At 46.2% G+C, this 16,360-nt stretch overlaps 1 protein-coding gene across 3 annotated transcripts in view; it reads right to left on the bottom strand.

The window, feature by feature from the left end:
- slc8a3 (solute carrier family 8 member 3) overlaps positions 1–16,360 on the bottom strand; it is a 66,774-nt gene that overhangs the window by 19,014 nt on the left and 31,400 nt on the right. For all 3 annotated transcript variants that reach the window (XM_056254938.1, XM_056254939.1, XM_056254940.1), the window contains exon 3: positions 3,585–3,691. In XM_056254938.1, the coding sequence (XP_056110913.1) occupies positions 3,585–3,691 (107 nt within the window). The remainder of the gene's footprint in view (positions 1–3,584; positions 3,692–16,360) is intronic.

Raw genomic sequence — 16,360 nt, 5'->3', positions numbered from 1 at the left:
TAGGCAATAGGCATCTTATCAACTTGAATTGGGATATCTCAGAAAGTTTGGCTAACCTTATGTTTCAATAATGTATATAAGAAATAATATCTGACAAAGATAGCTTCTTCAGTTCAAAGAAAGCAAAATACATCATGCCTTTTATCATTAAGGCAGTTAGTGTCTTTTTTATTTATATATTTTTATATTAGCTTGTATATTATGTTAGCAAGTGGGCTACTTTCAACACCATGGCTTAAACACAGCCGCAAAATTGAGGGTTGTGATTTTTCCCATTAATTTTGGTATGAGTGGTCCATCTCCTCCTTATACTGACTCTATTTGAATCTGCGGGTTTATCCTGGGTGCCCTCTACTGGTAGCAATCATTCATACAGTCAGAAAATTTGCACAATTGTAGTCAAAATCCAGTAAAAGCTGATTATACTGACTACCATTCAAAAGTTTGGGGTTGGTAAGATTTGTTGATGTTTTTGAAAGAAGTCTCTTATGCACATCCAAGACTGTATTTATTTAATCAGAAATACAGTAAAAACATTAATATTGTGTTAGGGGTGTCCCCGACTAAGGGTTTTCATAGTCGAATCAGATTCGTCAAGTCCTGCCTATAGTCGACTAATAGTCGAATCATGTGTGTGGTGTTGGGGAGGGGGCGGGGCTTTAACATTTTAAAGCCCCGATGTACAGAACATCACACAAAGATATAGAAGAAAATGTATAAAAACATTTTGGATCAATAAAACTAAGAAATAACAAATAACTGCAGAAAGGCCACACTGCAGATAGGATTTGCATTTCACATGCAAATCAAATTAAATCGGCTGAATTGCCTGTATACGAGCATGCTCTAAGTAAGCCACAGCGCAACATCGATGCACTGAAAAATAATCAACAATTAAGAACACAATATACATTTATAATAAATAAAAATACAAAACGAAATAAGTCAGAATCAAGTCACAAGAAGCAGAACAAATGTGTGCAAAATGCCTAAAGTGCAGGGGAACAAATATTCAAAACACAAGTCACAAATAGTTAAATTAGATCACCCTGAGTGATCAATTAATAAAATAAAAATAAAGAAATTATTAAAATAACGAAAGTATGGCCAGGATTGTCAACTTTGTCTTTTTAACTGCAGAAACAACAATAAACGCTAAACTGGAGCGGCAGTCTTTTTAGCTAAACGTGTTCACAGTATCCAAAAATCAAATTAGAACCGGCTGAAATGTTTTGAAATCACTTGTACACATACCTGATCGAAAAAACAAAATCCAGTTTTTCACTCGGCCTGTGTCCGTTTGAGTCTTTTCAAATTGTGTGCGCGGATAAAATACATTCTAAAATGCTTAACGTGAAAAACCCTTAATGGCTTTGTCCTAAAACTGTTATATTAAAAGATCAAATTCTATAAACACCTTATTAATAAAGCATACTATATAGCCTACAGAAAAGCAGATGAGCCCAGAATATGAACGCAACGCGTTTTATTATAGGCTACATTAAGCATTTTCCTCCCATTGAAAACCGTTAAAGAAAAAGCTTTACGTGACTTTCTATAGGAGAAACGCGTTGCGTTCATATTCTGGGTTCATCTGCTTATCTGCACATAGAATGGTTTCTTAAGGTGTGTAGCCTACTGTGTACATACATTAAGCACACTAAAAGTGCCATTTAAGCGTTTTAAAAGCTTTTTTTACGTTAAGCGTTTTAGAACGTCCCGAGGAAAACCAACCTGTTAACTTTGGCCGGCAGAGGTGCGATCATGGTTTTCCTGATGCTAAATCCAGCCTTGGAGAATATCCTTTCTGATGGTGTGCATCTTTAGATTTTCTTATCCCAGACATTTTTAAAGATTTAAATCCCTGCCGACAAGACGCTCCTCTGACGGTCACGGATCGAAAGTGAAACTTAAATCTGTCACAGGGTTTTGGGATTTATTCACGCTGCACGCACGTTAAAAAATATTTATTAAAAGCTTCTTTCTTTGCACATTTTTATTGACAGCATTATCATAATAGGCTGTATATTAACGTATTGACAGAAAACCAGTAGTTCTATGTAAAATCAGACATTGAGCACACTCATATAGCCTAAATGACATGATCCTTGTTTAATAACACATCTGCGAAGATTCGACCGCGAGATCAAGTCGAATCAAGCTCCTCCTATCGAAGCATCGAATCTATTCGGGGTCACCCCTAGAAATATTATTACAATTTTAAAGGTGCTCTATGTAACTTTTAGCGGCCTCTAGTGGTGATGTTTCAGATTGCAACCAAATTTTACAAGAGCGCTCGTGCTCGAACTCATAGACAATACTGTTTATTACGCAAATATCTCGGCGAATACTAGACGGATTTGGCGAGCACCGAGCTCGTAGGGACCATCTAGTCGAGCTGAAAAGAACCATATAAGTTTCATAGTTTTTGGTGGTGTTTTCGCGGAGATATTAGCAGAAAACCATCGGGCGCGCTGCAAAATTGCGGACGCCGGTGACGTCACAATCTCAGAAGAAAATCGCTCGTATCTCAAGACCCAGAGAGGTCAAATTCGGGGGAGGAGGTCCCAGGGGAACCCTTGCCCGAACGCTAGAGTGGCGGGCCTCGGGGATGCCCCCTACCGGATCGCCGTTCGCTGGGACCCCCGATTTCGAACGGCTATAACTCGGGGAGCCGGGCGAGTTGGACCTCGGGGGTGGGCTCGTTCGAAAGGCCCCGTCCAGCACTACGAACGATTAGAGTCTTGGGAATATTGATCAAAGATTGACTGAGATATAAGCCGAAAAATGTGCGCCTTTAACCGGACGTAACTCCCTGACCGTCTACAATAGACCGTATATAAGGAGAGAGGCTCGGGAGCGCGCATGCACGTCACATCCGTTGGATTTCGCGGTAAATCCGACCCGGAGACTTCACATAGAAATAGGAATACTGGCCTTCGAAGGTAATAGCAATACTCGACAAGTGGATCATTTTAATGTGTGATTACAACCCCTTCACACACAGGCAATAAAAAAAGGATTCATTTTAGTAGACAAGTTACATAGAGCACCTTTAACTTTTAAATATATTTTAAAATGTCCTTTATTCCTGTGATGGCAAAGATGAATTTGCAGCATCATTACTCAAGTCTTCAGTGTCACATGATCCTTCAGAAATCATTCTAAAATCCTGATTTGCTGCTCAAGAAACATGTTGTGGGAAACGGTGACATTTCTTCAGGATTCTTTGATGAATAGCAAGTTCATAAGAACTGCATTTACTGTCACTTTTGATCAAATTAATGCGTACTTGCTAAAAAAAACAATATTCTTTCAAAAACAAATCTTACTGCCCCCAGACATTTGAGTGTACGTGAACGTACTATTTCGTGAATCTCATAAAACAACAAGACGCTTGCTGCTACCGATGAAAACATCATGAAACATGAAGACAGCAGAATAACACATATACACTCATGGTGATGGTCATATGCTGTAATGACCTGATAAAGAGCCACTGGATGAATCAAAAGGAATTTAGAGATGAATGAAACGATGAACAGCGGGATGTGGTTTTTCTATGAGTACACTGTGTGTTTTACCTTTCTGGAGGCTCATGTCCACCATGCGTGGTTCAGCTAGCTCCAGGTAAAAGTTTTTGTTTTTTTCATACTCCTCATCATCGATAATCTTAACCTGTATGGTTTTACTGAAAGAGAGAGAGAGAGAAACACAACATCAGAGGTCAGTGAGGGGTCAGTGGACTGTCCTGAGGTCAGAGGTCAAACACACTGTATCATCTTTCGATGATTCATTCTCCTAGCTGTCATGTACCATCAATCATGTTTGCTAACAAAAAGGTTATCTGCAAAATAAAACAGTGATGGGTTTTAGTTCAAACTCTAGACCTGGTTGTTATCACTACAGTACAAATAATTAAGTTAGTATTTTAATTACATTTCTCATTAGCAAGGTTGTAACATTGCTAGTAGAAATCATGTATCGGTGTTCAATCGATGTTGAATTTTTTTTTTTTAAACAATTGTTTAAAAACATTCATATATACAGTAGTTTGTATCTTAGCAAGCCTCATAGCTGTAGCCCAACACTGGCAAATTGTTGATCTGCCTACATGACTGTTTACTTCAAGCCAAGGTGGCATATCATGCCCATTTTCACAAGATGTAGTATAAATCTATGGTGTACCCAGAATGTGTCTGTGAAGTTTCACCTCAAAATACCCCCCAGATAAGTTATTATAGCTTGTCAAATTTGCCCCCCTTTTTGGGTGTGAGCAAAAACGTGCCGTTTTTGAGTGGCAATAACAAACGCAAATTTCAGTCAAATTTCAGAAATAACCAACAGTAGCGGAGTGCAGCAACTTTTAGACTGGACCTGGACGTTTCTGAATGGTTAGTGGATACTTTTATGTAGTTGTTGTGGAGTTACATTGATTCATCTCTTCGACTTGCATGTACCGTCGTGTTTAACTTTTACACAAGTTGACACAGTTCCCTGAGGTCTTTATAAGACAGCTGTGACATTTGGTCAAATAGTGTTCTGTGCTCATCTGTGCAGCAACGACAGAACAGTTTGCATGCTTTTCTCGAACTTTTGCCATTGCGTTAGAACTGGTTACACTGTTGTTGCTTGTGAAAACCAAATGGCAGCACCGTGGGTGGAAACATGCAGATTAAGGGTCGGCAATATTATAATAAGATCCCCTTCCAACGTCAGATGGGGAGCGAAATCTGATCGGCTTATTTTTTGACAGGGGTGTAACGGAACACGTATTGAACCGTTCGGTACGAGGCTTTTGGTTCAGTTTTCGGTGCGCATTTTCAAACCGAACGGTTCATTGGACCGTTTTTCCTGGTGACCAAAATTTCGTTATTTCAAATGTAGGCGCGTCGCGCGTGGCAAGCGCGCTCATAATGTAAGAGACACTGGCGTGACCACAACATTGCCCAACATCAAATGGCTAATGTAAGCGGAACGAAACTAATCTACTCGTTATTGTGTGGTTGACGAACTGTTTATCAGTTTGGACCAATGCAGCGCGAGCCGATCTTGATCAAGCAGCACTGTTACTCAGAATCCAGAATAGGTCTGTCTTCGCCGGCCAAAGGTGGTCAGCGCAGACCACAACGATCTGCCCAGATCTGTCGGTTCTGGGCGAGCCCCATCCAACTTTGTCCCAGATCTTGTCGTAGCGAGTCACGCCATCGTGTTGCAGGACGTCCACGTGGCCGCTTGATGTCGATCGGCAACCAGACGGTGACTTCTCGCGTCCATCTTTCATCTGTCTGCCGCATCAGGTGCCCGGCCCAGCGCTTCTTGGCCTTGCCAGGTCCACCGCGTCGGCCACCCTGGTCATGGCCCGCAGCTGCTCGTTGCGGACGTGGTCGATCTGTTTAACCCCAATCATGCGTCGCTCGATTGCGCGTTCAGTCACGGCCAGCTTTTGCCGGTCGGCCGCCGTTGTTGTCCAGGTCTCGGCCCCGTATAGCATGGCCGGCAGGACGGTGCTGTTGAATAGGGTGGCCCTGATGTCCGGATCAATGGCTCTGTTGGTGGCCGTCTCGGCAATTGAGCCAAAGCTGACCGAGGCGGCTCGGCGTCGTCGTGCCAGTTCTCGGCCAATCTTGTGGTCGGTGGTCAGCTCCAAGTAGCCCAAGTAGATATAACTATCTACTTGCTGGAGCTGGTGCTGGCCGACATAAAGGGTGGTGTCGGCCGCCTGGACGTTGCGCATCCACTTAGTTTTAGCCAGATTGATTTTGAGGCCGAACCGAGCACCAGCCTGATTGAGCTGGTCGAGCCGCTGCTGTACATCGACCGTCGAACAGCCTATCAGCACGATGTCATCGGCAAAACGCAGGTGATTGAGCCAGCGGCCGTTGATCTTGATGCCGACCTCGTCCCAGTTGAGCTGCCGGAAAATTTGCTCGAGGCAGGCGGTGAAAAGCTTGGGCGAGATGGTGTCTCCCTGCTTGACCCCGCGGCCGACCTCGATGCTAAGCGGCCGGTCGAACAGGGTGATAGTGGTGGCGCAGTTGCTGTTCAGCTCCTGCAGCAGGGCCACATGCTCATCACCGATGCCTTGTTGTTGGAGGGCGAGCAACACGGCGTTAATCTCGACCGAGTCGAAGGCCTTCTCGTAGTCGACGAAGGCCAGGACCAGCGGCATCTTATACTCCCTGGCCCGCTCGAGCAGCTGGTTCAGTACCTGCACATGGTCCATGGTGCTAAAGCCAGATCTAAATCCGGCCTGCTCGACGGGCTGTTGTTCGTCTAGCTGCTTGGCCAACCGGTTGAGCAGCACCTTGGTGAAGATCTTATACACGGCCGACAGCAATGTGATTGGCCGGTAGTTACTGAGCAGCTCGCGGTCGCCCTTCTTGAACAGCAGTACTGTCTTGGCCGTCTTCCACTGTTTGGGGATTTGACATTGTGCCATGTAGCGGCTGAATCGGGCCGCCATGGCCATCCAAAGTGAGTGGCCGCCGGCTTTGAGTAGATCGATCTCAACGCCGTCCAGGCCGGGCGCCCGGTCTGCCTGTGCCTGCTCGACTGCATGTCGGACCTCGCTTTCCAGTACTGGCAGAATGGGCGGCAGCTGGTCGAGCTGAAGGTTAGGTGGGGGGACGGGAACCTTGCTGGCGAATAGGTCACTATAGAAGCGCCTGCACTCGGCCTCAATACCGGACCGAGTCCTGATCGTCCGCCCGTCTGCCGTCTTCAGTGCTGGTATTTGGCCGCGCTGCTGTTGCATCGCCCGCCTGCATTTTTTCAGGCTCTTGCGGTCCTCGGCTGTCGCCAGCAGGCGCCTCTGTCTGTATTGATCGAGGTCAGTCTTGAGCTGCTGCCGGATCTGCTTGCACAGCAGGCCGTACTCGACGTGTGTGGGTCCGTCAGCGCGCATCTGCCGCCGCCTCTGCATCAGGGCCTTGGTGGTGTCCGAAATTCGGCTGGCCGGCTGTTGGTCGGCACTGCAGCTGCATCTCGGCTTGACTTGAGCAGGCCAATAAAGTGGTCGTAGTCCTGGTCGATGTCGGTTTCAAGCTCAAGCTGGGCCCAGTTGGTTCGGTTGATCAGAGTGTGGAAAACGGCCAGATCAGTGTTGACCGGCTGCTTTGCCCGGTTGCTGGCTGCCAGTGCGCGCTTTTCGGTCCTGCCGTGGATGACCAGCTTGGCCCTTACCGGCCGATGGTCGCTGCCCGTGTCAAAGAACTTGCGGCCAATGACAGCGACGTCCTGCAGGATGCGGCGGTGGCTGCAGAGGACATAGTCGATCTCGTTGGTTGTCTCTCCATTGGGAGACATCCATGTCCATCGGCGGCCGGGTCGCTTCTTAAACAAACTGTTGCCGATGAACAGCCGGTTGGCCTAGGCCATTGCAACCAGTCGCTCACCCGGTCCGTTCCTGTTGCCGCTGCCGAAGGGGCCAACAAAGCGCTCGCCGTCCAACCCCTTGCCCACCTTGGCGTTGAAGTCGCCCATCAGGACGAGGTAGGTGGCAAGGGGGGTAGTGGCTGCCTCGACGGCCTCGTAAAACTGCTCAAGCACATCCTCATCTTGCTCGGCCGCAGCTGCTGCTGTTGGTGCATATATCTGCACGATCCGGATGGTGGCTTTGTTGTGCAGGCGCAGGGTGAGCACGCCGACTCGGGGGTTGGTCACGTCGACCAGGTCAATCATCGGCGACCATCGTTTGGATACAATGAAGCCGACACCACCGACAGGCCGCGTCTCTTCCCTGGCGCCCAAGATGACCGTCCTGCCGTCGTCATGGCGCACGTGCAGCGGCTCCCGGCGCTTGGTCTCGCACAGCCCCAACACGTCGCAACGGATGCTGTTCAAACTTTCCAGGATGGCAGCCAGGTTAGCCTCACTTGACACAGTCCTGGCATTGAAGGTAGCAATGTCGAGCGCCATGGTGTTAATAGTCCGGTCCTTTAGTCGGTTTCCAGATGGCGGCCTAGTACCTGAGATTCTTAGCAGCCTCTCGTCCCTGGCCGGGTCGTTCCGCCGCCGTAGAACGGGCGCAGGGGCGTGCAGGGTACTGAGGCCCTTGTTTGTCGTTGTCGTTGCAGTTGGGTTCAGACCTCGGCTTGCAAGGCCACTAGGTCTGTGCCCTCGTCCTTAGCCAGGTGTCTATCATCTTCTCAGCATGGTTGAACCTACCAGGAATTGCTTCCCGCTGTACATCGACGACAGACTCCTGTTTCACCCCCCCGCCACGGTGAGGCGGACGAATAGGACTTGGGGGGGACTGTTACTACACAGCGAAATCCAGTAAAGAAAACATTTGAATTCGCCACTGAAGTAATAACATCGCTGCGAGATCTAGTGAGAAACATTCACATTTCTCCGTTATTAACGGATCAAACAGTGCTGACGTGGAAACAAGGAAGAAACATTGTGCCATGAATGAACTATTCACTGTCCACAGATCAGCAACATTCACCATGGATTTACTGTAGTAACACTACTAACTGTAACCATGGAAGTTTGGCAGGAATAGTAGGCTATAATGCTTTCAAGTAACATTAAGTCGGTTTTATTTTGACATTATGAATAAAATTGCTTCACTCAAATGTTAATCTGAACTAAAATAAACCTTTGTTTATAACTACTACAATATTACATTTAATATTGTCCAAGGAGCTGTTTTGTTTTATATGCTCCTAAGAAAAGTCAAGTATAGTTCCATCATTGCTCAAAGTAAAAAAATATCATACTTTATGATGTTAGTTTTAATAAAAATATAATTAAAAAAAAAAAATCAAGGAAATTTCTCTGGCATTTCTTTCTTTTTGCTGTATCGAAAACGTACCGAACCGTGACACAAGTGTATCGTATCGAACCGAACCGTGAGTTTTGTGAACCGTTACACCCCTAGCGTGCAGAGAAAAGCTTATCAAAACAAAGTTACAACTGGTCACTTTTTACGCTTTCTGGGTTGGTAGATGCACCGGTGACCCGATTATAGCACTTAAACACGGAAAAAGACAGATTTTCATGATATGTCCCCTTTATGGAATCATCCCCCCACCCCCACCCCCACCATTCATCCCGTCATTCTCTCATTGCTAAATTCTCAGCATGTGTGTGTGTATTTATAACTCAGCATGTGATTGATGTTGACCTGGTTTCTCTGTGACTGTGAGTAACACCTGTTTCAGCTGAGTTTCAATGAGAGTTTCTGTGTGTGTGTGTGTGTGTGCGCGCGTGCGTTAAACCTGTGAACATCCCCGTTCCTCCATTCGGATCAGTTACTCACAGTACAGCTGTCTACAGACCCACACCTCTTCATCTCTCTCTCTAATATGTCTTTCAGTCTAACATACTCATGTTCTCATTCCCTTTTGCTCTGCTTTCCCCTCCATTAGCGGACACATTATACTCAAACGTCCTCTCAGCCTTACTCACTCTCACACAGCGAAGAGAGAGACAACACACACACACACACACACACACACACACACACACACTGTGACAGGCCTGCACGTTTGGTCTGTGATCTGATGTAGGTCATAAAGGAACAGTAAAATTAGCTGAATTTTTAGCAGCCATTACTCCAGTAGCTGCGTTTACATGGAGCCTAATAATCCATTTGTTATCAGACTAGTAGCACAGTCAGAATAATAAAGTCACATGTAACCACGTCATTTGGAATGAATTGGCCAAATCCGATTAAAACTTCATTCGGATTGTAAGGGGTGGTTTAAACCTTTTCTGATCCGATCGAGAGGTCATGTAAACACTTGACTGGATTGAAAACCGAAACTGGAAAGTACTGTTCATGTGACATGGAAATGGCGTAATGACGTATGACGTGTGGAACGAGCTGTTGTTGTAATTGAATGAAGAGTCATAAATGACTGTCGTGTCATTCAAAATATTCTCCTTTCACTCATTGACAATGTCCCACCAGTCCTTTTGTTAAAACTGTTCTTTAAAACAAAGAAAAGAAGCAATGTAGGAGAATGGTTTGTGTGCGAAAACAAGGGGAAACTCTATATATTGGTGCACGTCAAAAAATCAATTCCGATTTGAAGCTTGTGACATAGGCTATAAACGAGCACCTTAAACAATTAATTCCGATTGAAACAAAAGTTGTCCATGTAAACGTAGCCAGTGTCACATTGATCCTTCAGAAATCATTCTAAATGTTGATTGGGTGCTCAACAGTTGCCCTTTATTTTACAGTACATGTACTTACCTAAGAAAGTACTGGTTAATATAAGGTAACTACATGGGTTAAGGTTAGGTTTAGGGATAAGTTCAATGTTAGCACCTAATTATTACCCAGTTATTTTAATCACTATAATAACACTATAATCACATACATAGTATGTAGATGGGGAACAGGACTGTAAAATAAAGTGATACCGAATAAACATTAATTATTATTATCAATGTTGAAAACTTTTCAAAAATGTAATTCATCTTTGCTGAATAAAAATATTAATTTTTTAAATATTTTTTTCTCACCCAGAACAGAACCATACCACCAATCCTAACTGTATGCTAATTGTCAATCGTATTTGACGATAGTGGTCCTGACAGATGTCCAATAAAAGTATAATAAAAGAGGTCCGTATGACTTACATTCCAAGTCATCTCTAAAGCCTTAAAACAACCATAAGAAAGTGGATTTTGTTTTAATAGCATTTGTTGGCTGCTTGTACTCTAGATTCTAGAACATTGCAGCTTTTTATATAAAATTACAGAAATCAGCATTATATAAAATAAATAAATATATTATAATTTAGTTCAAATTGACACTCTCATGGGTCTCAAACCTTCATTACTGTAGTAGCTCTTTATTTCTATGCTGTTTCCTCCTCGTGTGTGTGTGTGTGTGTGTGTGTGCCTAACTAACTATATTTTGGGGACAAATCTGTACCCAAAAGTGACCAAAACATGACAAAATCTCCAAAAACCTCCCTTTAGGGACATCCTCATTTGTAAAATCTAGTATAAAAATAAAGTAATTCAAGTTTTTTTTTTTTATGTAAAAATGTGTGATGGGTAGGTTCAGGGCTAGGGTTAGTGTAAGGGGATAGAATACAGAGTGTACAGTATAAAAACCATTACGTCTATGGAATGTCCCCATTTAGATAGCTAAGTAAACGTGTGTGTGTGTGTGTGTGTGTGTGTGTGTGGTCCTGGTAAACCCAACGTTGTGGGGACCAAATCTCAGTTGTGAGGACATTTTTTTTTTTATCCCTATAAGGAAAACAGCTTATAAATCATACTAAATTATGTCTTGTTGAAAATGTAAAAATGCAGAAAGTTTTCTATGAGGGTTGTGATTAAGGGTAGGTTTAGAATATAGAGTTTGTACAGTATAAAAATCATTATGTCTACGGAAAGTCCCCATAAAACATGCATGGAAACCCAACGTGTGTTTGTGTGTGTGTGTGTTTGTGTGTGCTAGAAGTAAAGGATATACAGTAAACAAGATTTATTCCTGTCAAGTGAAAAAAGCCCTTACAGAGGCTTCTCCGCCCGTTCCGAGCACCAGTGACTCGGCAGATTGCAAATGAATCTAAACATTGCACATGTGCTCAAACTCAGAAAAGACAACATTCCTCCTCTGTTCTTTTTCCACTCTGGGAATTAAACGCAATCTTAAGCCGAAACACACTTTCACACACCATTGCGTTCTGAAATGTGATCTAGGATGACCAGACGTTCTGTTAACCCGAGATAAACCCAGTTTCACAAGGTGTATCCTGCTGTTCTGACAATTCACTAAAAAGCATAACCTTCAAGTTTCAGCTGTCAACAGTGTCTGGTTTTGTTTGCGAATGTCAATAGAATCACTGCAGAACTGTTTCATTGCCATTGCAAGCTGATTTGCCGATAACTTAATTCTAGAACACGGAACACCTATCAGCAAGTCTGCTTGGAATGTATCGGGTTGCCATAACAACTCCAGGCACTTGCTGCTGCCTCTGCTGCTCCCTGCCATCCTACAAAGTACAAGCACTAGAATTTTACATGTGGAACTTAAATGTAAAAGGTTCCAAATGTTGTTTAAAATTTAAGGTAACAAGCCTGAACTAGTGTATGTATTATCGCTTTAAGTAAAAGAAGTGAGATGGTTTTTGCAAGCTTTTAGATATTATATCCATCAATCTCCCCTCTATTTTCCATCTCCTTTTGCTCCTCGTGTCATAATCAAAACTAAAATAACAAATTCCCACCTATTCACAATGTCTAACAGGTTTCTCGGCTGGTGTGTTTCTGAGAGATAAAAAAAACTGTTGGACAGTGAGAATATGTGGGCAATAGAATCTGTGTATTTATTTTAAGACAGTACAGTCAAATGCATCCTCAGACCCAGAGCAAACAACATCAAATCCAAAAATTAAATCAAGATATATAAGGTTTGTTATTTCTATCTGACCTAATGCTGCCCACTTCAGGCAATGTTACTACAACTGTGTTGCACTGACAAAACACTGCAGACATTTCTGAAACAATATATTTCTTAGTAGGCCTGACTACTAATATTATCCACACATAGAGAGAAGTTAATAGTGAATGGTGCTCTAATCTCAAATGCTTTGTTCACACTGCCCCAATCTTTCTGCACTCATTTCATATATTCATTTTGCAAGGAATAAAACGTCTCCGGTTACTTGCGTAACCTCGGTTCCCTGAGAGGCAAGGAACGAGACATTACGAATGTCGTATATGGGAACTCCTCTCCTCCTTCACTTCCGCTGAAATCTTATAGGCTAACGCCAGCAGATCTGGCCAATTGACGCAAATATGCAAATACTGAATACGCAGTATAAATACAATGCAGCGTCAATTCCTTCTTTAGAATCGAACAAACGCTAAAATCAAATAGCGAACACGGCGGCGAGCGTAATGTCTCGTTCCTTGCCTCTCAGGGAACCGAGGTTACGCAAGTAACCAAAGACGTTCCCTATCAAGGCTACGGAACTTAAACATTACGAATGTCGTATATGGGAACTGTATAAAATCCCGCCGTGGCAGCAAACAACCACAGGTAACAGACCCAACACAAGACCGCCCCCCAGCGTGCGAGCCTCCGATAGGCTGAGATTGACCAATAGCGAACCTCTAACCTCTGATAGGCCCAAAGGGACCAATCACAAGCTCGCAAAACACTGCCAGAATTTGCATATCTCAAGCAGTATAACCGGGGAAAGTCTGCACTAACTATCAGTCAGGGCAACAACAACAGTAAGAAGTCCAGCGCACAGCGGTGACATATTAAAACATACAACACACAGAGCAAATCATGAGCGCAGCGCAGAGAAGCTCTTATACTGTGCATATAATCAACTCACCGAAAGTACACGAGACGCTACAGAGGGCAAGTCCAACTTATAAAATCTGGCGAACGTGTTCTGAGAAGACCAGCCAGCCGCAAGACATAAATCCTGAATGGACATTCCCTTAGTCCAGGCCCACGAAGAGGCTACCGCCCTAGTCGAATGAGCCTTGACGTTGAGGGGGCATTCCCACCCCTGGCAAACATAAGCCAAAACAATAGCGTCCACGATCCAGTGAGCAAGTCTCTGCTTAGAGACCCCCCGTCCCTTGTTGCACCCACCAAAGCACACAAACAGCTGGTCCGATTGTCGAAAAGCGGCCGACCGAGAAATGTATTCCCGCAGCGCTCTGACTGGGCAAATAGCACTCTGAGCATCCGAACCCTGAGAGGACGATGGCTCAGCACACAGTGCAGGCAGAGAAACTATCTGCGCTCTGAACGGGGTATTAAGCGACTTAGGGACATAGCCCGGCCTCGGTCTGAGAGTTACATTACAGTTTCCCGGTCCAAAGCGAATACAGTCATCACTTACAGAGAAAGCCTGTAAATCCCCAACTCGTTTCGCCGACGCGAGAAGCAGTGCCGTTTTGACCGAGAGCTCCTTAATAGCGATAGAAGCTAACGGCTCAAAGGGCGGACGCGACAGAGCCTCCAAGACCAATGCTAAATCCCACGGCGGCACCGAAGGCGGACGCGCAGGGCATAATCTCCTAGCTCCCTTGAGGAACCGTGTCACCGACTCATGTCTACCGACAGACTGTCCGTCAACAGGGGGGTGAAACGCAGCAATAGCAGCTACATACACTTTCAGAGTGGATGGCAGGCTCCCTCCATCCATCTTGTGCTGCAGGAAGCGTAAAATAACCGACACAGAGCAGTTCGCTGGGTCTGTACCGCCCTCCTGGCACCATTTAGAGAAAACCCCCCATTTCAGAGCGTATAGGCGCCTGGTGGACGGGGCTCGCGCCTCCTCGACGGTATTTAGAGCACGCGAGAGAAGCGCGTCTCGTCCGCTCAGCGACCCTGCAGCGGCCACACACAAAGGTTCCACAGTCCGGGGCTGTGATGCCAGATCGTTCCGCTCGCCTGAGATAACAGGTCCTTCCTGAGCGGAATCTCCCATGGCTGCTCTGTCAGTAACTCCACCATATCCGCAAACCATGGCTGATTCGGCCAGTTCGGGGCTATTAGAGTCACCGCCGCTCTCTCCTCCCTGATTTTGCACAACACCATGGGCAGAATTTTCACCGGAGGAAAAGCGTAGAGATGGGCTTTCGGCCAGCGCGCAGTTAGCGCGTCCACCTCCCGAGAGGAACGGGACAGCGAGAAGAACGTCCGACAATGCGTGTTCTCGCTCGTCGCAAAGAGGTCGACCTCCGCCCTGCCGAAACGATTCCATATCAGCTGAACCGTCCCAGGGTGAAGCCTCCATTCCCCTTGAGGAATTCCGCTCCTCGAGAGCATGTCCGCCCCGCGATTCAGAACACCGGGGATGTGAGCTGCTCTCACCGAGAGGAAAAACCGGTCCGCCCACAGCAGAAGGGATTCCGCCTGCTTGAAAAGAGCTTTGGAATGTACACCACCTTGACGATTTATGTACGAGACCACTGAAGTGTTGTCGGTTCGAACCAACACATGCTTCTGCTCCAGCCGAGACCGGAAGGTTTTTAGGGCTAGAGAGACCGCTCTTAGCTCCAGGCGATTTATGTGCCATCCCATCTGCTTCTCTGACCACCGACCCGAGGCGGGCTTTCCCAAGCAGACCGCTCCCCATCCGGTGGACGAAGCGTCTGTCAGGACCTCCACGCGCCGCGTCACTATACCCAAAGGAACGCCTGAGCTGAAGAGATCTGGGTTCCTCCACGGGGCCAGGGCGCGGGCGCATCCGCGGGTGACCATAATGCGCATGTGGCCGGAGAACCACGCACTCGGGGGGACGCGCGCTTTCAGCCAGAGTTGAAGCGGCCTCATATGCAGCAGCCCCAGATGACACACTGATGAAGCCGCTGCCATTCGACTCAGTAGTCTCTGAAATTCTTTCAGTGGGACGAGCCTGCCCGGTCTGAAGAGACCGAGAGAAGAGCTCAGAGCCTCCGCCCGCTCGGGGGAGAGGCGCGCTCTCATTCTCACCAAATCCAAGCATACTCCTAAGAATAAGGAAGTCTGACTCGGTGTGAGCACACTTTTCTGGGCGTTCACCCTCAAACCGAGCATCTCCAGGTGCCGAAGGAGGGTTTCCACATGGCTGACCAGCGCTTCTTTCGACTGCGCGAGAACCAGCCAGTCGTCCAGATAGTTCAAGACACGCATCCCGCTCGATCTGAGGGGTGAGAGTGCCGCGTCCACGCATTTCGAAAAAGTTCGGGGCGCGAGGGCTAGTCCGAACGGAAGCACCGTATACTGGAACACCGAATTCTCGAACGCGAATCTCAGGAATCGTCTGTGACGCTTTACAATCTGAATATGAAAGTACGCGTCCTTTAAATCCACCGAAGCGAACCAATCCCCGGGGCGAATCTGCGCCAGGATTTGCTTCAGAGTAGTCATCCTGAACGCGCGCTTGTGAAGCGCTCTGTTGACGGGTCTCAGATCCAAAATAGGGCGGAGACCCCCTCCCTTTTTCGGCACTACGAAGTAGCGGCTGTAGAACCCGCTTTCCCACTCGCTCGGGGGGACCGGCTCTATCGCCTTCTTCTCGAGCAGGCTGCACACTTCCTGCCTCAGGACGTGAGCGTTTTGGGGCAAAGTTAATGACTGAATTACGCCGCGGAAGCGGGGTGGTCTGCGTTTGAACTGAAGTGTGTACCCTTGCCGAATTATATTTAGCACCCACGGTGAAATGCCCGGAATAGCTTCCCACGCTGTCTGAAAATGATTGAGTGTGGGCCGATCTAAACCTGCGGTCATCGCCGCTATGTGAGTGCTGGGAATGGACACCTCACGCTCCCCACGAGGTGCCTTTAAAACTATTGACCGTGACTCTGCGCTGCTCTGGGACAGGGCGGGTAACACAGTGTGTGGTGGAAGAGGAGAAAAAAGCTCTGTTTGTGA

The sequence above is a fragment of the Rhinichthys klamathensis genome, unplaced genomic scaffold (assembly GCF_029890125.1).
Source record: "Rhinichthys klamathensis goyatoka isolate OS25496 unplaced genomic scaffold, OSU_Roscu_1.1 h1tg000115l_1, whole genome shotgun sequence".
Taxonomy (NCBI): Eukaryota; Metazoa; Chordata; class Actinopteri; order Cypriniformes; family Leuciscidae; genus Rhinichthys; species Rhinichthys klamathensis.
Note: the sequence above shows the minus strand (reverse complement) of the source record. Positions and strands in the feature narration are given on the sequence as shown.